At 40.2% G+C, this 24,929-nt stretch overlaps 1 protein-coding gene across 1 annotated transcript; it reads left to right on the top strand.

The window, feature by feature from the left end:
• Positions 1-179: 179 nt before the first annotated feature.
• IL22RA2 (interleukin 22 receptor subunit alpha 2) lies at positions 180-18,933 on the top strand. Its single transcript, XM_055534688.1, has 5 exons — positions 180-240; positions 4,361-4,496; positions 7,450-7,628; positions 17,382-17,548; positions 18,784-18,933. Exons 1-5 carry the CDS (start codon positions 180-182, stop codon positions 18,931-18,933), a joined length of 693 nt encoding a protein of 230 aa, XP_055390663.1.
• Positions 18,934-24,929: the final 5,996 nt, after the last annotated feature.

The raw sequence follows: 24,929 nt of genomic DNA, 5'->3' as shown, positions 1-24,929 counted from the left end.
TAATACTCAGTCCTCTCAAATGATAATACATGAACAGGATGAAATTGTATTTACTTCAAGAAGCATGGTTAAAACCAAAAGGGGATCTTCGAGCGAGAGGATTCTGGTTTCCTCTCTTGTCCAGCGCTGTCGTCTCATTAAGGTGAACGCTGGCCACCCGACCAGTCACACTTGCGACCATGATGCCGAAATGTTGCTTTCTAGGCTTCCTCCTCAGTGTCCTCCTGCCTGGTGTGGTAGGTAAGTGCTTCCTTTCTTCCTAATGTCTCAGTGTTGTCATCAGAGTCTGCTCCAGGGGACTGTTAGACATGGCAGTGGCACCTTTCTGGGCTTTGTAAAATTTTCAGCTCTCTCCTATCACAAATTGGTCAGAACAGACATGGGGTCAGTTTCTTGGCGTGTTAAGTCGCTCCAGTCATGTCTGACTCTGTGTGACCCTATGGACTGTAGCCCCCCAGGCTCTTCTGTCCATGGGATTCTCCAGGCAAGAATATTGGAGTGGGTTGCCATGCCCTCCTCCAGGGGATCTTCCTGACCCAGGGAGCAAACCCATGTCTCTTGCATCTCCTGCATTGGCAGGCAGGTTCTTTGCCACTGGCACCACCTGGGAAGCCCAGTTTCCCTCTATAGCCTGGATAAATACATGCAGACTTCACGAGTAGCTACTAAAGAGGAGGCACTCTAGTGGGTTCAAAAAACTCCACAGGACAAATACACACACTTCTCTGTCTCCTTAGCATTTCTTTCAACTTCAAGGGACAAGCAGAGCTCCTAAACCAGACTGCCTAAATCTAGATTTCAACTCTGTCTCTTTATTATCTAGAAAAACTGGGCTGATTGGCTTAAACCTCCTCTGCCTCGATTACTCCATCTGTAGAATGGGGATTGTAGGTCACTGTAAGGATTAAATGAGTTAATAATATATGCCAAGTGTTTAGCACCGTGCCTAGCATAGACTAGATCATAAACAACATGTGAGAATTTGCTGTTGGCATTCATGGAGAATTCTTCAAGAGCAGAGAGCATCTTGTCACCCCAGCTTACCTCTGAGCAAAACCATGAGGGCCCCCAGTTAACAGATGTGTACCTTTCAGTGTAAGTGGCTCAAGTAACTTTCCCAGCATTCTACAGTTGCCCAGTGACTGATACTTTAAACACAACAAGCCTCCATTTCCCAGAAATGTGTGGATTTGGGAAGACTATGCCTTTGGTCTTTGGTCATACCAAGGATTTAATTAAAAGAATATGACAGGAATTCAAGTGCCACCAAAATGACCTTGGTGCTGCATCTTACCAACCCTAGGCAAATCACACAACTTCTTTAGACCTCGGTTTTCCCATCTGTAAAATGTCCTAATAAAAGTACCTACCTTATTAGGTGGTTGTAAGAATGAAAAAAGAGATGAAGCTTTGAGCACAGTGCCTGATAGATGTTTAATGTTCAAAATATGTTTTATGAATGCCAGCCAGGAAGAGGAGGAAGAGGGCAAAAAGGAGGAATATCTTTGACTTCTCACTGTTCTGCTTCCTCCATTGGCTCCTGTCCCCCCAGGCTTTGCTCTTGGTTTGCTGTGGCCGCTGAGGGGCAGGCTCTGGAGCCAGACAGCATTGGTATAAAATCAGCCTCACTGTCTGCCACCTTGCCAGCTCTTCTACCTCCCCAAGGCTTGGATTTTGGTCTGTAAGAGAAAGACCATAATATTATCCTTTTCATAGGTGAGCTGGGCGGATTCTTGCAAGTAAAAGACCTGCGGTGCTTTGCAGAGGGCTTGTTATTTTCTTTGATGGTGCTTATCAATGGTGTTACAAAAATGAGAGAAGAAGCCTGAAGACAGACGAGATAAAGGACACTGGACCATTTGTCTTCAGGATAGCAGATCAACTGTAGGCAGGATCTTTAGGAAACTGTGCCTATCACTTCCTATCAACTCCTGAAAACTTTCAAAGTTTTTATGTGCTAAATATGATTGATCCGATAGTGACTTGCCTGAGCGAAACCAATCATGGCATTTGACTCTTTCCAAGTGATATGTTCTTGTACTTTGGACAAAAGGAAGTCCAAAAAAGTAAAAAAATAAACAAAAACCAAATAACAGCAATTTGGTTGGTAAAAATAAATACCTAAGGAAATAGCCTTATTCATTGGAGAATAACACATGTTTTATTTATTTACTTATTTTTGGCTGTGCTGGGTCTTCTCGCTGCTTGCAGGCTTTCTCTAGTTGCGGTGAGCGGGGGCTGCCGTCTAGTTGCAGTTCATTGGTTTCTCACTGTGATGGCTTCTTTCGTCGTGGGGCATGGGCTCTAGGGTATATGGGTTCAGTAGTTGTGCACGGGCTTTGTTGCCTCACAGCATGTGGCATCTTCCCAGGTCAGGGATCAAACCTGTGTCCCGTGCATTGGCTGGGGGATTCTTAACCACTGGACCACCAGGGAAGCCCCAAGAATAACAAATTTCGAAAGTTCAGGGAAGAGATCATAGGCATTGGAATATTCGCTTCCCTTTGAATGATATTTGACCAAAGACTTGAAGGGGGTGAAGAAACGAGGCTTGTGGAAATCCAGAGAAGAGTATTTGAGGAAAAGGAAAGGGCCAATACAGAGACCTCAGATAGGGCCACCCCCCGGTATGGTAGAGCAGGAGAAAGGAGGACACTCTGGAGAAGCCAGGGGGCAAGTGATAGAAGATGAGGAAGAGACAGGTGGGGGAGACATGCTTCCTGACTCCTGCTTCTGCCTATCTCCTATCCTTCAGCAGAAACATTGGGCCTGTCAGGAAGGCAAACCTTTAATTCTGCCTCTTTTACGCTTTCATCTGGTACTCTCTTCTTTTTTATTTAATTTGCTTACACAATGTTACATGACAAATTTATCCAGTAAAAAAGTCAACTAGGACTCTAGCAAAAAGTTTAATAAAAGAAAAACAGTTTATTAATGAAAAAGATTAATAAAAGAAAAACAGTTTATTAATGCATACATAGCACATCACTAGTGAGGAACTTAAATGAAGATGAACTCAAAATGGTGTCTTAAAATCCCAGCTTCTGTAGCATCTTCAACAAAGAATGATATACCTGTGGAAATATGGCAGGACAAAGGAGAGCATTTCTAGGCTTCCAAAGGTGGCAATCCGTGGGAAAGTAAATACGGGGAAACTAATGGAGTAAGTTTCATTTGCAGATTCTTTTAGTGTTTTCTTTGGGCTGGTAAGAGTCTGTCTCCAGTAAAAGAAGAATTTATATGCCGGCTTCCCTGGTGGCTCAGAGGGTAAAGAATCTGCCTGTAATGCAAGAGACATGAGTTCAATCCCTGGGTTGGGAAGATCCCCTGGAGGAGGGCACGGCAACCCACTCTGGTATTCTCACCTGGAGAATTCCATGGACAAAGGAGCCTGGCAGGCTACAGTCAGGGGTCACAAAGAGTTGGACATGACTGAGCGACAGCATATCATAGCATTTAGGCAGAAAAGGAGGGGATCAGGAAAGTTTTTAGTGCGTTTGCTGCTTCTCAATTGCCTTCAGCTCAAAATAATTTTTATGTCAAAGAGACATTTCTGGGGGTGATATATTCTGGTTTCCTTCAGACTCCAGAAAAAAAATTGTCAAAGATCTTTTACCTCCAGTGAACTAAAGGCTGGTGAGACTAAGCTTTCACATTCCATTAATTAAGCGAGAAATCACAAACTGTGCCAGTGTGAAATTATGCCCATTCCTGTCATGACCCCTGATGAGACTCCTCTCAGGGAAGTTCCTGGCACGGGCAGTCTCCCTCCATAGCTTAGACCAGTCACCTGAACAATTATGCTTGGGCACTTGGAGCCAGGATGCAGGCAGGTAAGAGGATCTACTCCTGAGTACATGGAATAAAGTCAGGTCAACTAGACAGGCAGAGGACAATGAGGCAGGACCTGGAGATGGAGGAAAAACCAGAGAAAGGAGGAATGAGTGCTAGGGTGAGGTCCTGGAGGCCGAACTGATCCCAGGCGAAACCTTGAGGAGTGGTAATACAAGGCCTCCTAGGAAGATGGGCATCTCAGTCATTATATTTCATCACCACCAGGGACAGATCAAGACAGTATCTTCTCACTCTCTTACTTACTCTCCAGTTTAGGAGTGATGTGGGAGATTATCACGTATGTTTTTACAGTCTGGATCACAACTGTTTTGAGACTTTAGCATGCATCAAAATCCATCACATCAAAGATCCAAAATGTTGATTTCTGGGCTCCATGTCTACCACCTGCTCTCATAACAACTATTCCAAAGAATCCCAATGGAGATATTACTACACTGAAACTTATGGCTAATGACAATGGTGCTTGTATCAATGTTCAGTTTTGTCTCTCTTCTTATTATTTTAGAAACTCAGCCAGCCAACGAGTCTCTGAAACCTCAACGAGTCCATTTTCAATCCCGAAATTTTCACAACATTTTGCGCTGGCAGCCTGGGCGGGCTTGTCTTGGGAACAACAGTATCTATTTTGTGCAGTATAAAATGTAAGTAATCTGAGTGTCCTCCAGCTAGTAAATGGCTGCTGAGATTCCATGTCCTAGAATGCAATGGCGTGTCAGGATCTGAGCTTTTGTCAGTTTCAGAAGGGTTGAGAAGAAGCAGAGATTGGGGCAGAAGAGTGTCTCCCCTGAAGGTGACACAAAATGTATGATGACGTGAAGTCTGTGGAGGGAGGTACTTCATCCCTAGGAGATCCCACTGAGGCCTTACAGGCTCAGCCTTCAGCTTCACAATAGACTCTTACTATTCATTTGTCCACTGAGTGCTAGAAGCGACTTGTTTAGCATATAATAAGTACTCAATCTCAATTAAACTGATGCTATTGAGAGTTGAAAAAGAAGTTGTGGGACACATGGAAGTGAGTGTGTAAAGTATATTTTCGATTAAAAGTCTTTTTAAGTTTAGAGTGAGTTTGCTATTTAGAAAAGTCCTTTTAAAACTGAATGCCTCTTGTAAGCATGAACACAAATTGGAACACACCACGGCATGTTCCTCTTGCATGATCTTCAGGCTAATTCTGATGGATCAGTGCAAAAACTCAGATATAATCTACTCCTTTCCTGGATCGATGCCTGGGAACAGAAGTTTCAGATTTGCAGATGGCAGATTTTCCCCTTCGCACATCTTGTTCTGGACACGGTGGGGCAGTGGAGTACAAGGTGGGAGTTGAGGCTCTTCTCTTTCATAGATTGAGATGCTAGTTGAACATGAGGTAGGCAATATTACTGTTTAGCTTTTATGGTTTTCTATTAGAAATTCAGAAGATCAGATGCAGCTATGGACCAAAATGGCAGTTTTTATGCCATAAATTCATTCCTGTCTCTCTAGCATGGGATAGATTCAAGGTCAAATTTTTCCATTAATCAATCTCTCTAACTTCAGAAGGACTATCTCCAGAAGTTTCTCAGTCTTGGTGGGTTTTTTCAACATGTTTTGTGGAGCAATTATAAACTTTATGAATCTTTGTGATAAAAACTTCTCCACTTCTAAAATAGACTTGTGCATCTATTTTGGAAATGCTCCTTGCATATAGGAAGTGGGGATCGATGATCTTTTTATGCTTCCCCTTTAGGCAGTATAAACATGTCCAAAATGAGCCTATTTGTGGTTCAATATAAACAGTGGATTAGAAGTTGTTTTACCATGAAATTAATGAAGATTAGACTTTAGGGCCCTATGGAAGAATTTCATAGTTCTAATTCTTTTTCTTAAATAGGGCTCCCAGACTTGTATAAAATTCAGAATATCTGGATCCCTTCCTGCCTATGTGGTATTTTCAGTAGCACAATGCAGATTTATATTTTTGAAATTTTTTATTTTGGGTCTATCCAGTTCTCGTGGATATACTGTTAGATATCTCATAGATATACTCATAGATATATATTCCCTTTGGAATAGGACAAAAGATGATGTATTACACCAAAAAAAGAAGCCAGTCATTACAGCTAAATTTAGCTAGCAAAGACAATGTCTCATCAATAAATAAGAGTTCAGTTCAGTTCAGTTGCTCAGTCATGTCCGACTCTTTGTGACCCCATGAATTGCAGCACACCAGGCCTCTCTGTCCATCACCAACTCCTGGAATGCACCCAAACTCATGTCCATCGAGTCGGTGATGCCATCCACCCATCTCATCCTCTGTCGTCCCCTTCTCCTCTTGCCCCCAATCCCTCCCAGCATCAGAGTCTTTTCCAATGAGTCAACTCTTCGCATGAGGTGGCCAAAGTATTGGAGTTTCAGCTTTAGCATCAGTCCTTCCAATGAATACCCAGGACTGATCTCCTTTAGGATGGACTGGTTGGATCTCCTTGCAGACCAAGGGACTCTCAAGAGTCTTCTCCAACAACACAGTTCAAGAGCATCAATTCTTCGGCATCAGCTTTCTTCACAGTCCAACTCTTACATCCATACATGACCACTGGAAAAACCATAGCCTTGACTAGACAGATCTTTGTTGGCAAAGGAATGTCTCTGCTTTTTAATATGCTGTCTAGGTTGGTCATAACTTTCCTTCCAATGAGTAACCATCTTTTAATTTCATGGCTGCAATCACCATCTGCAGTTAGAAAACATTAAATTGTGTTCAATATATGTTATTGGTTCTGCCCATATGGTATCTTTTGATATAATGAAACTATTGTCAACATATAGTTTGCAGAGAACAAATACCATCAATGTTCCTCCTTATATGACTATAGAATTATATTTCAAGTCCTTCAGCAAATACTTTGGGGTCTTTTCTCCCCAGCATCTAATCCCTCCTCTGTTCCCACCATCACCTTATTGCGTTTTCTCTTATCTGTGACTGGTAATCTTCCCTTTTGCTGTTACACCATCCCAGAGTGTTAGGCTGAATCACTGTATCTGGCTCTTTGACTCATTATGTTCTCTCCTTGGGTTCTCCTCCCTCTCTCCCAGCCTCTAATTGCAAAACTCCTTAGCTAACCCTCACTACCACCCCTGATCAGTTGCCAAAAAAAGAGATTGACTTTAGGTGTTGGGTAAACATCACCTGAGATGAAAAGTGGTAGCAACTTCTCAGAACCAGCCGCATTACTCAACAGCAGGCTGATGAGAAGTGAGGAAAACCACAAAGCCCTGAAACCCCAGGAGCCTGAAGGACGTAGTCAAAAATGGAAGTTGGTTCAGACACCAGAAGAAAAACTTGCCTAAGTACTAAAGATCCAAAAACCCTTATGCTAGGGATACAGAAGTTTATCAGGCTTGAATTTATCTTTCAACAAGATAGCATTTTTATTAACAAAAAGAAAAAAAACATTTAAAGAGACTTAAGAACAACTGTTAACTTTCACAGGGGTGCTGATGATATTGGAGGACAAATGCCAACCAGTCTGAAAACTGAATAGACTGAAAAAAAACCTGAAGACTCCTCCAGTGGGATAAAGGAACTCAGATTTTGTCTTTTTCTGTCTCTAGGTATGGAGAGAGACAGTGGAAAAATAAAGAGACCTGCTGGGGGATTCGAGAGTTCTTCTGTGACCTTACCAATGAAACGTCAGATATATGGGAACCTTATTATGGGAGAGTGAAGACAGCTCTGGCTGGGATCCACTCAGGCTGGACCATGACACAGCGGTTCACTCCATGGTGGGAAAGTGAGTTCCATGGCATTTCTTTGCATTTGCTTTCCCTGACCTTCAGTAGCCCTCACGGAGCCTGGCTAGCTAGCTACCAGGCCCTGGGCTTTGCTGAGGTGCACACCATCATCTCATTTGATCTCATTCTCAGAACAACTCTAGCAGATGGGTTTTACTGTTCTCATTGACCGTCCAGAAAATTAAGGGACAGACTCTTTGGAAGTAGCCCAGGTCTCACAGCCTGTACAAGCCAAGTTGGGATTCAAAATGGGCTGCCTCTGATTATGAAGCCGACACTCCATCCTGCTGCTAGGATGTTGCCATCTAGAAAAAAAAGTATTTTTATATAGCAGAAAGGATTCTTATTGCCCTTCCTAAGCATGAGGGTTACGTTCTTGAAAATACACATTAGACAATTTTTCTATTGAGAAAATTAAGGCTTTTAGTTACCTCTCCAAATAGGAGATCCAAAATACTCTCTTGTATCCAATTCTCAATAATGTTTGTTCTCCTTCTAATTTAGTCATAATCTCAGAATAATGTATTATAACGCATGATGAAAGTTATTTAAAAAACTAACAGACTTCATATAAAATAGACAAAATGTATGAGAAAAATGTGTCTAAAGTGTATGTACAAAGATATGCATAACAAAACAAGAACAAAAATATAGATATTATAGTCCTCACAATGCAACTAGTCATGAAGCTGTGGTTAATATTTATAACTTCTCCTCTCATGATTAACTCAACATTTGCTTTCTTTTCAGCCAGCACCTCAGCCTTTCATTTTTCAGGAGTTTGTGTCCTTTTGATCTTTCTTCTATTAGTTTAACATAGCCTACATTAATTTTTACCTCTGAAAACAGGAGTTCTAAGAAGCACCTCTGAAGATACCTAGCATATTTGACCCCAGTGTATTTATAACAGCTCTATTTCATTTTGATAATTGGAACCAGTCACCCTAGACAACACAAGGACCTCTCTTCCTCCTTGTTGGTTAAATGGCATAAAAATCTCCCAACCGTCAGGACGCAGCCTTAACTTCCAATTCTTGGAAACTATTGTCATAACCCAGAAGAAGGAAAGGATCAAGTGTATGGGAAACAAACCATTTGATGAATCATTCACTGTGTTTAAAAGTGAGAATTGCCCCTCCATCTTTTGCTTCCTGTATCCTAGACCAGTGAATTCTGTCCATGGAAGAAATAGCACCATTTATTGGTCATATTTCATATGAATAGAATCACATAATATGTGATCTTTTGTGACTGGCTTTTTTCATTTAGCATTTAATGTTTTCAAGATTCATTAATGTTGTAATGTATATCAGTATTTCATTCCTTCTTGCTGCTGAAAAGCATTGCAGTACCTGAATACATTGCATTTGTTTATACTTTCCTCGCTTGATGCATGTTTGTTTGAGTTATTTCCACCTTTACGCTACTATGAATAGAGTACCTGTGAACACTCATATACAAGTTTTTGGGTTGACATGTTTTAATTCTCTTGGGTACATACCTGGAAGTGGAATCACTTGGTCACCTTATAACTCTGTTTAATCGTTTGAGGAAATGCTGCATTGTTTTCCAAAGCAGCTGCACCATTTTCCACTCCAATCAGCAGACTATGAGGGTTCCTATTTCTCCACATCCTCAGCACCACTATCTGCTCTTTGATTATAGCAGTCCTAGTGGATATAAAGTGGTCTCTCATGTGATTTTGATTTGCATTTCCCTGACGATTAGTGATACAGAGCATCTTTTCATGTGTTTATTGGACTTTGGCATATGTCCCTTGGAGAACTGTCTATTCAGACCCTTTGCCCATTTTGAAATTGAATGCTTTGTTTTTAATCACTGAGTTTGAAGTTTTTTTATGTATTATGGACAACAATATCTTATCAGATATGTGATTTTCAAGTATGTTCTCCCATTATGTGTTTTGTCTTTGAGCTTTCTAGATGGTGTCATTTGAAGCCCCAAGTATTTAACTCTGATAAAGTCCAGTTCACTTATTTTTTCTCTTGTTGCTCATGATTTTGGCATTATATCTCAGAATCCTTTGCCAAATCTAAGGCTATGAAGATTTATCCTAAGTTTTCTTCTAAGAGTTTTATAGTTTAGCTCTACATTTAAATCTTTGATCCATTCTGTATTCACACAGTAGTATTCTGAGTCCCCAAGGATTACCATCAACTCAGAATCATGGACCAGTATTTCTATGATCTATTGGATCATAGAAAAAGCAAAAGAGTTCCAGAAAAACATCTCTTTCTGCTTCATTGACTATGCTAAAGCCTTTGACTGTGTGGATCACAACAAACTGTGGAAAATTCTTAAAGAAATGGGAATATCAGACCACCTAATATGCCTCCTGTGAAACATATATGCAGGTTGAGAAGCAACAGCTAGACCTGGACATGGAACAATGGACTTGTTCAAAATTGGGAAAGGAGTACATCAAGGCTGTATATTGTCACCCTGCTTATTTAACTTATATGCAGAGTACATCATGAGAAGTGCTGGGCCAGATGAAGCACAAGCTGGAATCAAGATTACCTGGAGAAATATCAATAACCTCAGGTATGCAGATGACACCACCCTATGGCAGAAAGCAAAGAGTAACTAAAGAGCCCCTTGATGAAGGTGAAAGAGGAGAGTGAAAAAGCTGGCTTAAAACTTAAACATTCGAAAAACTAAGATCATGGCACCCAGTTCCATCACTTCATGGCAAAGAGATGGGAAAACAATGGAAACAGTGACAGACTTTATTTTCTTGGGCTCCAAAATCACTGCAGATAGCAACTTGCAGCCATGAAATGAAAAGACTCTAGCTCCTTGGAAGAAAAGCTATGACCAACTGAGACAGCATATTAAAAAGCAGAGACATTACTTTGCCTACAAAGGTCCATATAGTCAAAGCTATGGTTTTTACAGTAGTCATTATGAATGTGAGCATTGGATCATAGAGAAGGTTGAGTGCTGAAGAACTGATGCTTTTGAACTGTGGTGTTGAAGAAGACACTTGAGAGTCCCTTGGACTGCAAGGAGATCAAACCAGTCAATCCTAAAGAAATGTCCTGAATATTCATTGGAAGAACAAATGCTGAGGCTGAAGCTTCAATACTTTGGCCACCTGTTGCAAAGAACCAACTCATTGGGAAAGAACTGAGGCTGGGAAAGATTGAGGGTGGGAGGAGAAGGGAGCAACAGAAGATGAGATGGTTGGATGGCAGCACTGACTTAGTGGACATGAGTTAGAGCAAACTCTGGGAGATCATGAAGCACAGGGAAACCTGGTGTGCTGCAGTCCATAGGGTTGCAAAGATTCAGACACAACTGAGCGACTGAACAACAGCAACTACCAAAGAGGTGCACAGTGCTATGACAGCCTGGTTAAGGAGGGACCTGATCAGGGATGTCAGGAAAAGCATCTCTGAGGAAATGACACTTGAGCTGATAGCTGAAGATGCATATGAATTTGAGCAAACTCCAAGGGTAGTGGAGGACAGAGGAGCCTCGTGTGCTGCAGTCTATGGGGTCGCAAAGCGTCAGACACAACTTAGCTACTGAACAACACCAACTGCAAAGAAGGTAGTGCATCCCAGGGATTGGCAAATGCCCTTTTTGCAGGAAGAAGCATGGCAAATACAAGAGACTGAAAGACAACCGTATGGTTAAGAAGAGTAGGCAGAAGGGAGCAGAAAATGAGGCAGGACTGGAGCAGTAGGCCATCAATGAGATATTGCTTTGGAGTAATCATTTCCTCCAGAAAAATATAATTTAAATCAAGGGGTCACATGATCAGACTTGGGTATTAAAAAGATCACTTTGGGTATATTGGAAGGTTACATATCAGAAAACAAAAAACAAATAGGATACGGGTAAGTGAGGTAGATTCCTGAAATACAAGACATAGAATTTGGCTTGAATTAGGGTAATGAAAAGGGCTACAGAAAATTTATTGTTGGAGGGACATTTGGTAGGAAAATTTGTCAGGGCTTGGTGATAGACTGTATATAATGTTAAGGGAGAAGGATATGTGAAAGAGGACTTCTAAGTTTCTGGTTGGCATAATTAGATGAATCACTGAGATGTTTTTCATGGGATTTGATGGGAAAAGACCAGTTTAATGGGGGTTCAAAGTAGTTATGATTGTTGAGTTCAATTTTTAATGTATTGAGTTTAAGATACTTTTCAGACACCCAAGGATAATATCTGTACAGATCCAGGACTCGGTTAGAGACACACATTTGTGAGTTATTTGCCTACGGTACAAAGGGTATTGATACAATTTGCTCACATGCATGCTTAGTCGTGTCAGATTCTTTGCGACCCTTTGGACTATAGCCTGCCAGGCTCCTCTGTCCATGGGATTCTCCAGGCAGGAATACTGGAATGGGTTGCCATTTCCTCCTCCAGGGAACGTTCCTGACCCAGATAAAGAACTGGCATCTCCTGCACCGCAGGCACATTCTTTACCTGCTGAGCCATCGGGGAAGCCTGAGAGAATTGCCTAGGGAGAGGATACTGACTGAGACAGTGTTGAGTGTTGAGTAAGACCAGGTGTTGAGAGAATCCCAACAAAAGATGCCTGAGTAGGGAGGATAAATCTTAAAAGGAGACTGAAAAGAAATAGCCAAAGACGTAGGAGGAAATCAGGGGACTGCTTTATTTGTGAATATCTCGAGGAGAGAGAAGTCAATAAATAAAACAGTGCTATGAGGTCAAGTAATCTTAAATTGGCCATTGTAACACAACCACAGCCCAGTGAAAAGGCTGATAATGGTCTCTGAGTCACAAAGTCCTCCGTCGTAGATCACAGATCAGGAGCCCTTATGAAGTCTGTAGTCAGGTTCACTGGTGTTCCTAGGCCAATGCTTGAAATTATGTGCTTCATCTGTATTTAGGATCAAATAACAATTTAAACATCCAGACTCTAAAATAAGGAGTCACTACATTCAAAGGACGAGGTCTGTATGCATATGATTAAAGGAAAATTCTGCAACAGTCATAACTTGGGCCAGAAATAACAAAATTACTAGGAGAAAATCAGTTATGCATATCGTGCTGTGCTATGCTTAGTCACTCAGTCATGTCTGACTCTTTGTGACCACATGTACTGTAGCCCACCCGGCTCCTCTGCCATGGGGATTCTCTAGGCAAGAATACTGGAGTGGGTTGCCATGCCCTCCTCCAGGGGATCTTCCCAAACTAGGGATCAAGCCCAGATCTCCCACACTGCAGGCAGATTCTTTACAGTCTGAACCACCAGGGAAGCCCATTAATACTGGAGTGGGTAGTCTATCCCTTCTCCAGGGGATCTTTCCAACCTAGGAATCGAACCGGGGTCTCCTGCATTGCAGGCGGATTCTTTACCAGCTGAGCTACCAGGAAGCCCTATACATATCATACTGCCTACAAAACTGACTCATGCTTCTCATTTTTCAAGTGATAGGCAGGAGGTCTATGGTCACCAGAATTCGGAGGATGAAAACCATAAACAAAATTAAATATCAACCACTTTGCATGATTAAAATGTAAACAAACAAGAATTCCTTCTTCAAGCAATTGGGCAAAGTTTCCAACATAGTTGAAAAGTGAATTAACATTTTTTTTGGTTACAAATTAAAATGAATCCCCCTTTTCTAAGAGGCTTAGAAATTCTGAATATAATATACCACATTCTCTTAACTCTGTAGACGGAACGGGAAAGAAAAGGAAGGAAATCCCCAGGTGCCAAAACAAAGCAGCTAGAAACTAGAGAAGAAACAAAGTGAAGTTCCACTGCCCTGAGGACATTTGCCCAATTCAGTAACTAGCAGTAACTAGACCCCGGGAGGGGAAACAGCCATTCCCTGAACAGAAGACAATGTCATAGCCAGCACGGCGTGGGAGTATACTTCCAGAAAATCTTGCCCCCACATAGGGCTACACTCCCAATAAAAGTGCAGGAAAAAGCCCTTTAGAGAAACAAAGAAAGGTGTACGTTTCAGTCTTGACTGTTAGGAATCAAATGTTTCCTAAATTCAGAAAGTTTTGAGATTCAAATACATACAACCTTCATGTTCCAGAAAACACCACTTTGAGGCTGTACCAGGCTGACGGTGCCATGGGATACCTTGCAGAAGCAAATGCTCAGACCCAAGTTCAGAAGCAGCACTACAGAGATGAGGTCATGTGATCCGTGTCCATGGTGCCGTCCAGTAGAGTAACCACTGTCTTTTTAATGAAGGAGACTGGGTCAATTGGAAAAATAAGAAATCTTGGTCCCCTACATCCCTCATTTTCAAAATCAAGTATGGCGAAATGAAAACAGTAAAACTTGGCAACTACAGACTGTGGGCCAAACTTGACTTACTTCTGTTTCTATAAAATCACATTTTATTGGAGCAAAGTCACCCCCATTCATTTACACTTTGTGACTGCTTTCAGTCATCAATGGTAAAGTCAAGCAGTTACAACGAGACATATATGGCTCATGTATATGTGTGCATGCCCAGTCACTTCAGTCATATCAGACTCTTTGGGACCTTATGGATTGTAGCCCGCCAGACTCCTGTGTCTATAGGTTTCTTGAAGCAAGAATACTGGAGTGGGTTGCCAAGCTCTCCTCCAGGGGATCTTCCCAATCCAGAGGTTGACCCCACATCTCTTATGTCTCCTGCACTGGCAGGCAGGTTCTTTACTTACTGAGGCAGCTGGGAAGCCCCATATACAGCCCACAAAGCCTAAATATGTATTATCTGGCCCTTTACAGAGAACTTTTTCTGATTTCTATAAAATAACATGGGAATCCCTGATGGCTCAGGGAAATCCCAAGGACAGAGGAGCCTGGTGGGCTATAGTCCATGGGGTTGCAAGAGTTGGACACAACTTCAGCAACTAAACCAACACTGTAAAATAACATGGAAGAATATTTTTATGATTTGGAGATAGGTAGACCCCCAAAAGTACTAATGAAGAAGGAAATGACTGATAAATTGGACTACACTAAAATTATGAACTTCTGATTATTAAAATATAACATTAAAATGATGAAAATGCAAGCCACAGAGACATAATATTCACAATGCATGTTTTTGAAAAAGGACTATGTCCAGAATGTACAAAGAACTCTTACACATCAATAACAAGGGGCAAAAGACTTGAACAGTCTTTTCACAAAAGGGAACATTCAAATGGCCAATAAACATGAAATTCCACTAGTTAGCAGGAAATGCAACTTAAAAACACAATTAACTGGACAGAGGAGCCTGGTAGGCTAGTTCATGGGGTCGCAAAGAGTCGGACACGACTGAGAGACTTCACTTTCACTTTACATACTTACTAGAATGACCAAAATTAAACTTTTTAAAATATAATAATGTCAAGTGAAAAACAAAATCTTTCATATACTGCTGATAGGAATAAAAATGGTGTCTTTACTGTGGGTAAAATGTAAGTATTTATAAAAGTTAAACATATATTAACTCTATCACCCAGAAATTTCACCCTTAGTTATAGTCCCAACAAAACGCTTGTTTCCCAAACTACATACAAAAGAATGTTCATTAAACTTTACTCAGAATATCCAAAAACTAAAAACAAACTAAGAGTCTGTGAATAACACAATGGATGAACTGTGTTATTCATACAGTTAAATACCACACAGCAATCCAAAAAAACAAATTCTTGATACATGTATCATGGATGGATATGTATGTGTTAGACTGCCAGGGCCACCATAGCCAAGTACCACAGGCTAGGTGGCTCAAACAACAAAAGTTTATTTTCCTACAGTGTGGAGGCTAGACATCCAAAATCAGGGTATCCACAGATTTGGTTTCTTTTGAAGCCATTCTCCTTGACCACCTCACTCACTGTGGCCTTGCATGGTCATCCCTCTGTATTCAATCTTATAAGGATTCCAGTCATTGGATCAGGGATCACCCATATGACTTCATTTTATCTTAACTGTGTTTTTTTTAAGATCCTGTCTCCAAATACAGTCATATCCTGAGGTGCCAGGGTTAGGACTTCAACCTATGAGTCTGAGGTGGGGCATAATTCAGCCCATAATTATATACATACAAATAAAAGTGAAAGAGTGAAACAAGCCAGGCAAAAAAGTGTACATTGCATGATTCCAAAAACAAATGTACATGGCAATAAAAGCTAGGACAATTGTGGTTATTCTCTGGGGTTAAGTCATTGGAGAAAACATGGAGTTTTCTGGGGTGCTGATAATGTCCTTGTTCTTGTCTGGGTTGTATCTGTACAGGGGTGTTTATCTGTAAAGATTTGTTTAGCCATATTGTCATGATTTTTTTGTCTGCATCTATCTTATAGGTTGATTTTTAAAAAGGTTTATTTAAAGTTTAAAACTTCAAACCAAAGCAACAGAAATGAGTACCAACTTTCAACATGTGTTCACAATAAAAAAACAAGGAAGCAGATCAACACGAGCAAGTTTGTAAGAAACAAGCACTCGGCCGGACCAATGCTTTAAGGATTTGTATTATTGAAAGCAGATAATAAAATAAATAAGTTAAAAGAAATAATAGAGGAGAATAAAAACATAATCAAAGGACAAAATATTACTAAGACCAAATAGACTGGAAAGTACTCAAATAGAACTCATAGAAATAAAAATATACAATCAATTAAATTAAAACTTTGATTTTAAGAGGAGTTAAAGATGAGTTTTGGAGAAGGAAATGGCAACCCACTCCAGTATTCTTGCCTGGAGAATCCCATGGAGAGAGGAGCCTGGTGGCCTACAGTCTATGGGGTCACAAAGAGTCGGACACGACTGAAGCGACTTAGCACGCACACACGCAAAGATCAGTTTAGAAATGCTGTTGTTGTTCAGTTGCCAACTAGTCTCCAACTCTTAAATCAATGGACTAGAAGACAGCTCTGAAGAAACTATTCAAAATACTGAGAAAAAGAGATGGAAAAATAAAAAAGAAATTAAGACATGGAAAAATCAAATAAGAAATAGTGACAGATACTGAACTGAAATTCTAGAATAAAAACATATGTATCCCGATCTCTATATCAATTTATCTATCTATAAATCTATTGATCATGGCTTATTTTCAAGAATTATAAAATATAGAAATCTACAAACTAAAAACACATAATGAATGCCAAATAAGAAAACAACAACAAAATCAATTAATGAATTAATTCATTTAGAATTAATAAATGAATTTAACTTGCTAAATTAAATTAAACTGACCTTAAACCCTGCCCCCAAATAGTTAATCTGGGGGAAATTAAAGTGATAGTTTATGATCTTTCCTTGTTAATGATCATCTGATTATTGACACCAAAATTCAAGAAACAAAAATTCTCTCTCAATCCTTCTCCAGCTACTCTGTACTATATAACATAGTTCCATTGAAATAATGTTATGCAAACAAGTCTTCGAATGATTTTAATGCTGCCTTGAAATTTTACCTCTTTAAGGACCTACAAAATATTTGCCTTACACTAAGAATATTCACCCAAATAACTTTTTATAGTTCATTTTCTGAAACAATCACTGCAGGCTGTGGAAGTGATTGATAAATGTCCTCTTAAAGCTGATTCAGAATACATCAGTCTTTGCAAATAAAAAATCATCTTCAAAGAAACTTCTCAGATATTTATATTTTGAGTGTCACCAGTATCCCTCCATGATAACTTTTGCCTGATCCCTGAATTTAATAATGATTTGTTATTATGTGTTCATGGGAAATATTACATTTTGAGTGATTTGTCAAAATTTCCTATTCTTTCAGCAAAAATAGATCCTCCAGTCATGAATATAACCCACGTTAATGGATCTTTGTTAGTAAATCTCCATGCTCCCAACTTACCATACAGAGACCAAGAAGGGGAAAATGTGTCAATGGAATACTATGAGCTAGTATATCGAGTCTTCGTATTTAACAATTCACTGGAAAAGGTAAGTTCAGATAGATAAATCTGGTATTTTTTCTTTTGTTTAAGTAACATTCTAGCCATGAAACAGGTCCTGTCTTTTGCTACTCTACCCCCTCTCATTTTTCCTTATCTGTTTTTAGTTCCTTCTCCCTTTCACCCTCATTGATAAGCAATTGATGGTTACCATCACCATCAGAATTGTGTGCACACTTGCACCTTTTTAATCTCTCAGTTGGTTTCCATTTGATCTTCCCTGTATATCTAAAGATTGATATTAACAATATTCAATTCCATTTGATGGTCACAAATATTCATTTTTATGGAATCTTTACACACCTTTTAAAGTGGCTTTTGGATCACAGCATTACATATTTGTGCCAATTTTGCTATGATAATATTATCTCCCATTGGTGCCTTTATTTTGGTCTGGTGGTTAACTGAATGTTCCCCTTTTTGATATCCATCTAAGACAGGATTCTTTTGGCTATAAAAACAACAGAAACCCATTCAAACTGGTTCAAATAGAAAAGTGGAGGGGAGAGGAGGATTTTTACTAGGAGGTAAAGATCAATCTTCAGAGAAGGCAATGGCACCCCACTCCAGTACTCTTGCCTGGAAAATCCCATGGACAGAGGAGCCTGGTGGGCTGCAGTCCATGGGGTCACAAAAAGTCAGACACAACTGAGCAACTTTACTTTCACTCTTCACTTTCATGCACTGGAGAAGGAAATGGCAACCCACTCCAGTGTTCTTGCTTGGAGAGTCCCAGGGATGGGGGAGCCTGGTGGGCTGCCGTCTATGGGGTCGCACAGAGTCAGACATGATTGAAGCGACTTAGCAGCAGCAGCAGCAGCAAAGATCAATCTTAAGACAGCTGGAAGCAAGAAATAAAGTGTGGCCAGGCTTTATAATGACTGGGAAGGAGAACTGGAGAAGTAAGTCACATGTCTACAGTTGTCTCCAAGTCTACTCCATTCTCCTCACTGCACAGTTCAAATTCTTAAAAAAGAGACTCTGACCACTGGGGCAATCAATGGACATCACTCAGGAAGTCGTCATGTGGTTCCTCCACAGACACGTGACCTATCCCTTTCTCAGTCTGGGAACTAGGACTCGGGAGATGGAGGATGTGTCTGGGAGGCAGCTCTACAGCCCACTACTACTGTGGTCATGAACAACTTAGTTTTATCAAAAATAGAGCAAGCCAATGACTTACTGAAAACTGTTTATCATGTCATTTTTCCCCCTTGTGTGCAGGAGCAAAAGGTGTATGAAGGAGCTCACAGAGTTGTTGAAATTAAAGTTACCTCACCTCACACTGGTTACTGTGTAGTGGCTGAGATATACCAGCCCATGTTAGACAGAAAAAGTCAGAGAAGCCGAGAGAGATGCGTGGAAACTCCTTGAAGTACTCTGCAGAGTGCAATTCAAAGCTCTCTGAGAATGAGACGACTTGTTTTGAAGAATCTTATTGAAAGCCATTCTTATATTTTCTTTTTTTTTTAATTGAAGTATAGGTGATTTACAATGTTACAATGTTAGTTTTTATATTTTCTTAACACAGTGTTCACCATTATACTTCAGGGACTTTATTTAATAGTTCTTTCTTCTTTTATATTTTATTTGTAAATTAAAAATAAGCAGTACCTCTCCCCTCCCACCCCCAAAATCATCAGAATTTAAAGAGTTAGAAAAAAAGGACTCTCTGAAATACAGAACTTTGTTTATGGTTCTAACATCTCTAACACAATTTCCATTCTTCCAAGTCTTCTAAATAAAAACTAAAGAGCCAAAGAGGTGTAGGCATTTTTAAAAAAATATTCTTGAATAAATCTTTAATAATAGTTTTACAAACAAGTGATCCAGATATAATTCTTTTTCAGTCTCTATTGACAGTTAACATGACATAGGTAATTCAACTTTAACAAAAGTGGAATTTTTATGTGAAGAAGTATTTTCCCATATGTTTTTATTTTATACGAATATACTCCAAAGACATTCATTTTCCATTATATAATATTCCTACTTAATGAACCAATATTTTATTTGAAGTTCTACCCTATGTAAATAAGAATGGTGTTTTTAAAAAGCTTCTCACAGTCTCTGGATTAATATCTAAATAGTTTATCAACAATAACATCTAAACACCAAAGAACGCCTACTCAATACAACTTCCCTCATTTAGCACATACTCACATTAATATTCGGAGAAGGCAATGGCGACCCAATCCAGTACTCTTGCCTGGAAAATCCCATGGATGGAGTGGCCTGGTAGGCTGCAGTCCATGGGGTCGCTAGGAGTCGGACACAACTGAAGTGACTTAGCAGCAGCAGCACATTAATATTTTTCTTCTGTTTTTGTTTTGATTTTTAATACTGCCTGAGAAGACTATATCCTTATTCTCAAAATCAGGTATAATAATTTTCAGCAACAAGTTAAAAAATAATGCCTAACTCTAAATTACACCACACTCATTACCCAGCCCTTCCAGTGAAGGGTCTCCTGCCAGTGGGATCTTCATTATCTCTGCATACAAGGATCTTTTGAATGACAATTTGATTGGGGACATGGGAGATGGCTGGGGACCAGGTAGAGAAGTTGGCTTGCAGCTGAAAGCATAGCATGGGTGGTGGGTTTATTGGGGAAAGGAGCTGGTGCTGATAGAGATTGTAGGGCCATTAAAGACCCCCAACAACCTTCTAATAGCTCCATGTCCCCAGTGAGTAAAGGTCTATGACCTTGGGCTCAAGTGGCCTTCCTCACTTTGGGCTCAGCCTTGCATATGTGTTTAAGGTTGTCTTTCTTGTGAAACAATATGAATTGGAGAACCTTTATACAATTTCTCATAAACATTGTTCAAACTGTGACAAAAGTATAGAGTTTCTGGTTTTACACAGTTACATGTATGCATGCACGCTCAGTTGCTCAGTTGTGTCCGACTCTTTGCAACCCCACTGGACTGTAGCCCACCAGGCTCCTCTCTCCATGGAATTTTCCAGGCAAGAATACTGGATTGGATTGCCATTTCTACTCTGGGGGATCTTCCTGACCCAGGGATCGAATCTGTGTTTCCTGAGTCTCCTACACTGGCAGGCAGAGTCTTTACCACTGAGCCACCTAGACAATAATAAACATTAAAAAGTATTCAGAAATGCAAGGAGGGAGGTAGTAAGAGAGAAAGAGCTAGAGAATTAGCCTTACTGCTTTTCTATAAAGTTATAAAAAGTGAATTTGAGCATACATCTCAAAACTAAAGTTACTTAAATCTGTGTTTTTGAATTATGCTTTTGGGGGGGGAGCTTACTGTCCTTTTGAGGGGCAATTAACAGCAATGGAATGGGTTGGGAGTAAGGATTATATATGGCCAACAGCATTTAAATTTTTGAAGTTCAATAGTCCTAACGTCTGGCTTAAAAAAGTTATGGTTGCCTCATGAACGTTATTAGCTAGAATCAAGTTTTGTTTCGTGTTTGCTATACTTTGTTTTAGCTTTCATACTTAGCCATATGGCTTGGGCATTCTTAAGCAACTATAAAATACCTTGTAACAAAGATATGTCATATTCTTCATTGTATTCGGAATATATTGTTACACTATTTCAATCAATAAACTTTTTTATAATCTTGTCTCTGTATTAATTCCTTCACAGTTATAAAAAACACATCCATACACAAAAAGAATGTAGGTAGTCTTAACATTGAACATTATGTACAAACTAACTTAATTTCTTTTGCTCAGTGCTCAGTTGCTCAATCGTGTCTGACTCTTTGTGACCCCCTGGACTGTAGCCCTCCAGGCTCCTCTGTCCATGGAATTTTCCAGGCAAGAATACTGGAATGAGTCGCCATTTCCTGCTCCAGGGGGATCTTCCTGACCCAGGGATTGAACCCACACCTCTTGTGTCTTCTGCACTGGCAGGTGGATTCTTTTCCACTGAGCCAGCCTCCTTTTAATTCCATGGGCCTGCCCAAGACACTCATTGTGATGCCAACTTAGCAGAGTCAGAACTGCTATCCTCCTCCACCTGGAGTGGCCATTCTTTGCCCTCGAAGGAGGCATTACACCAACTCATAGCATTTCCCAGTCTGGGGATCAAAGTAATAGTTCAGACACGCGTCATACAACAGAGTCAGCACTTCCTTGTCCTCTTCCACACTCATGTCTTCTTTACATTGAGCACTCAAGGTTCTAGAAGAATCCTGATGCTGCTCTGCTGGCTGTTGACTAGGAGGAGCAATCAGTGGGCTCAGCATACTTAACCAGTCCCTGTTATGTTGGAGGGTCTCCTGTGGAGACATGAGTCAGCAGCGACTCACCGCGGGGACAGCGGCACCAGCAGCAGCAGTGCTGGGAGGTGCCCCTGGGCACGAGCCCTCCCAGAGATCGCCAACAATCCCACTATAGAGCCTGTAGACTTCAGGGCTCAATAAAGCTATTTTTTAAATGAATTTTTTTTGGAGTATAGTTACCTTACCAAGTTGTGTTAGTTTCTACTTATAGCAAAATTAGTCAACTCTCTCTCTCTCTCTCTCTCTATATATATACACACACACACATATATCCCTTTCAATAAATCTTTTAATTTTTTTGCTTTGCATTTTGAAATATCTATTATTTGGGTTTTTGAAGGATAGACTTGTGAAGCCTGTCAGATGAAATCCTAATTAGACTTGCTAGACCACACTAAGTTCCAGCCAGAACGGAGCAGAGTTGAGCAGGACTTGAGGCATTCATTGATCTTGAAAAAGAAAAGTGAAAGTGTTAGTTGCTCAGTCATGTCCGACTCTTTGCAAACCCATGCACTGCAGCCCGCCAGACTCCCCTGTCCATGGAATTCTCCAGGCAAGAATATTGGAGTGGGTTGCCATTTCCTTCTCCAGGGGATATTTGCAACCCAGGATCGAATCCCAGTCTCCTGCATTGGAGGCAGATTCTTTATCATCTGAGCCACTAGGGAAGCTCATCACTGATCTTGCCCCACGATCAAATGGCAATTCCACACTTACAGGTTCTCAGGCCAAAAACTCTGGAGCCATCTTTTTTTTCCCCTGTTTCAGTCACATCCCATATTCAATCTGTCAGTAAATTCTCTTGGATCTAAACTCCAAAATACAACATTTCTCACAACTACCTTATTCCAGGCCAACAGCCTTTCTCATCTGGATGATTTCTAGAGCCACGTGGCTAGTCTTCTTCTTTGCTCTTGCCTCACTCTCATCTGGTCTCAGCAGGGTAGCCGGGTGATCTTCTAAATGTAAATCAGATCATGTCACTCTTCTGCTCCTAATCCTCCAGTGTCTCCCCATCTCATAAAGGTAAAAAAAACAACCAAAGTTCTTCTCATGGTCCCCAAGACCCTGGATGATCTAATTCCTTAGCTCATAATCTCTCAGACCTCATTTCCTGATTTCAGCTATTCTCACTCTGCTCCAGTACACTGACTCTGCTGCTTGGCCCTAGAATGAAAATGCCCTTGCCCCGAGGCCTCTGTACCAGCTGCTTCCTGGAGAGCAGTGCTAGAAAGCCATAGGCTCATGCCATCACCTCTAGTAAGTATTTACTGGAACGTTGCCTTACCACTCAGGTTTCCCTCATCATTCAGTCTAAAGTTGCAAACTACCCATTACAATTCTCTCTGCTCCTCATTTTTCCCCACAGCACTTAAACCACTTAATGCACTGTAGTTTACTTATTTATCTTGTTAATTGTTTATCTTTCCCTCCTCCACTAGGGCTCTCATTTTGTTTGGTTTGGTTTTGTTCCCACAGCTGTCTCTTCGTTCTCTAGAACAGAACCAATGCACAGCAGATGTTCAATTCATATTTGTCAGATAATTTAATGAAACAAGAGTAGAACCACTGAGATCATGGGAGAAGTGGTGAGGAGGACAGGAGGGGGAGCTTTTCTTATCATTTTGTACAAGCTGCTGCCTATTCTTCTCCATAAGTTAGTGTGAGAGAGCAAGCCACTCTTGACAAAGTTGTAATAATGGAGATAAGCAGAGAATAGCTTGTGGGCAGCTCTGAGCAGAGAGCTCTCCTAGAGTAATTGTTTCTTCTTCCAACTCGTGTCATTTCGTAGGCATTGTTTGTTCTCCTTGGATAGTGGTCAAGCCCAGAAGTCCCATCCCAGATTTTCTTTAAAAGGATGGAGGGAGAGACATTGGAAATGTGAAAAGGGCATGCCCACTTTGATGAGGAGGAATTTTAGAGAGTGTTCTCAAAATAGGGTTGAGATAAGAGTTCATGGCATAAATTCATTTCTAGGATGGGTTCTCATAGGACAGCAACCCAAGATCAAGCTTGGGATTATTTGTATGAGTTCTATGGAGCTTCCCAGATGGCATTAGTGGTAAAGAATCTGCCTGTCAATGCAGGAGATGCAGAAGACACTGGTTCTATCCCTGGGTGCAGAAGATTCCCTAGAGTAGAAAATGGCAATCCACCCCAGTATTCTTGCCTGGAAAATTTCATGGACAGGGAAGGCAGGCAGGCTACAGTCCATGGGGCCTCAGAGTCGGACATGACTGAATGACTAAGCACATACATGAGTTTTATGACATCAAACATGAGTTTTATGACATCCTTAGCAATGGCTTTTTTGCCAGAAAAAAATACTATTCAGAGGATATTTGGATTGTTTTCAATTAATACTTGATTTATGAGAATGACAAATTCAAATCCCTTATTATTCTTTGTTTCTCAGTTCAACTTATAAACCTTATTACTCTGTTTATAAATCTGGCAGTCTTTAAACAATCACTCTTAAGAGGGCTTTTACAATTTAAGTGAATTATTCTCGATATCTATAAATTTAATATATTTCATATTCTTTTGACTATCTCAATTGTATAACACAAAGTTTTCAAAAACTGTAAGAGATCTGATAGTTTACTCCAATTAGAAGCTAACAAATTAGCTTGTCAATATTTTTTCAATGCTGACAGCTGATATGAGACTCCTGGGTCAGAGACAAAGAGCTTTAACACTCATGGCAATAACATGACACAGAGTATCATCATTTTGTATCAGTTCACTGTTCAATAGGTCTGGGTTAGAACCCAGATATAATATGACAACTAAATTTAATGTGATATCCTAAATGGGATCAAGAAACAGAAAAAAAAGGACATTAAGTTAAAATTAAGGATTTCTGAATAAAGCATGGACTTTAATTAATAAAAGGTATCATGATTGGGTCATTCATTATGACAAGTATATATTACCAACATCAGATAATGATAAGGGAAATTAGGTGTAGGTATATCTTCATAATTTTTTTATAAATTCAAAACTATTTTTAAAGAGTTTCTAAAGTTCAGTAGATAAAAAGTATTAAATAATAGAACATATTGTACTTGAATATTGAAAACACTGTGAAAATTGTAGTCAGTGACTAAAGT

This window comes from Bubalus kerabau, chromosome 9 (genome assembly GCF_029407905.1).
Source record: "Bubalus kerabau isolate K-KA32 ecotype Philippines breed swamp buffalo chromosome 9, PCC_UOA_SB_1v2, whole genome shotgun sequence".
NCBI lineage: Eukaryota > Metazoa > Chordata > Mammalia > Artiodactyla > Bovidae > Bubalus > Bubalus kerabau.
The sequence above is the reverse complement of the archived record's forward strand: the minus strand, read 5'-3'. Positions and strand labels throughout refer to the sequence as shown.

Coding starts and splice junctions, on each gene's coding strand:
- IL22RA2 (XM_055534688.1), top strand. CDS start 180: ATGATGCCGAAATGTTGCTTTCTAGGCTTCCTCCTCAGTGTCCTCCTG. Junction 4,497..7,449: donor TATTTTGTGCAGTATAAAAT/GTAAGTAATCTG, acceptor TTCTGTCTCTAG/GTATGGAGAGAGACAGTGGA. Junction 17,549..18,783: donor TTAACAATTCACTGGAAAAG/GTAAGTTCAGAT, acceptor CCTTGTGTGCAG/GAGCAAAAGGTGTATGAAGG.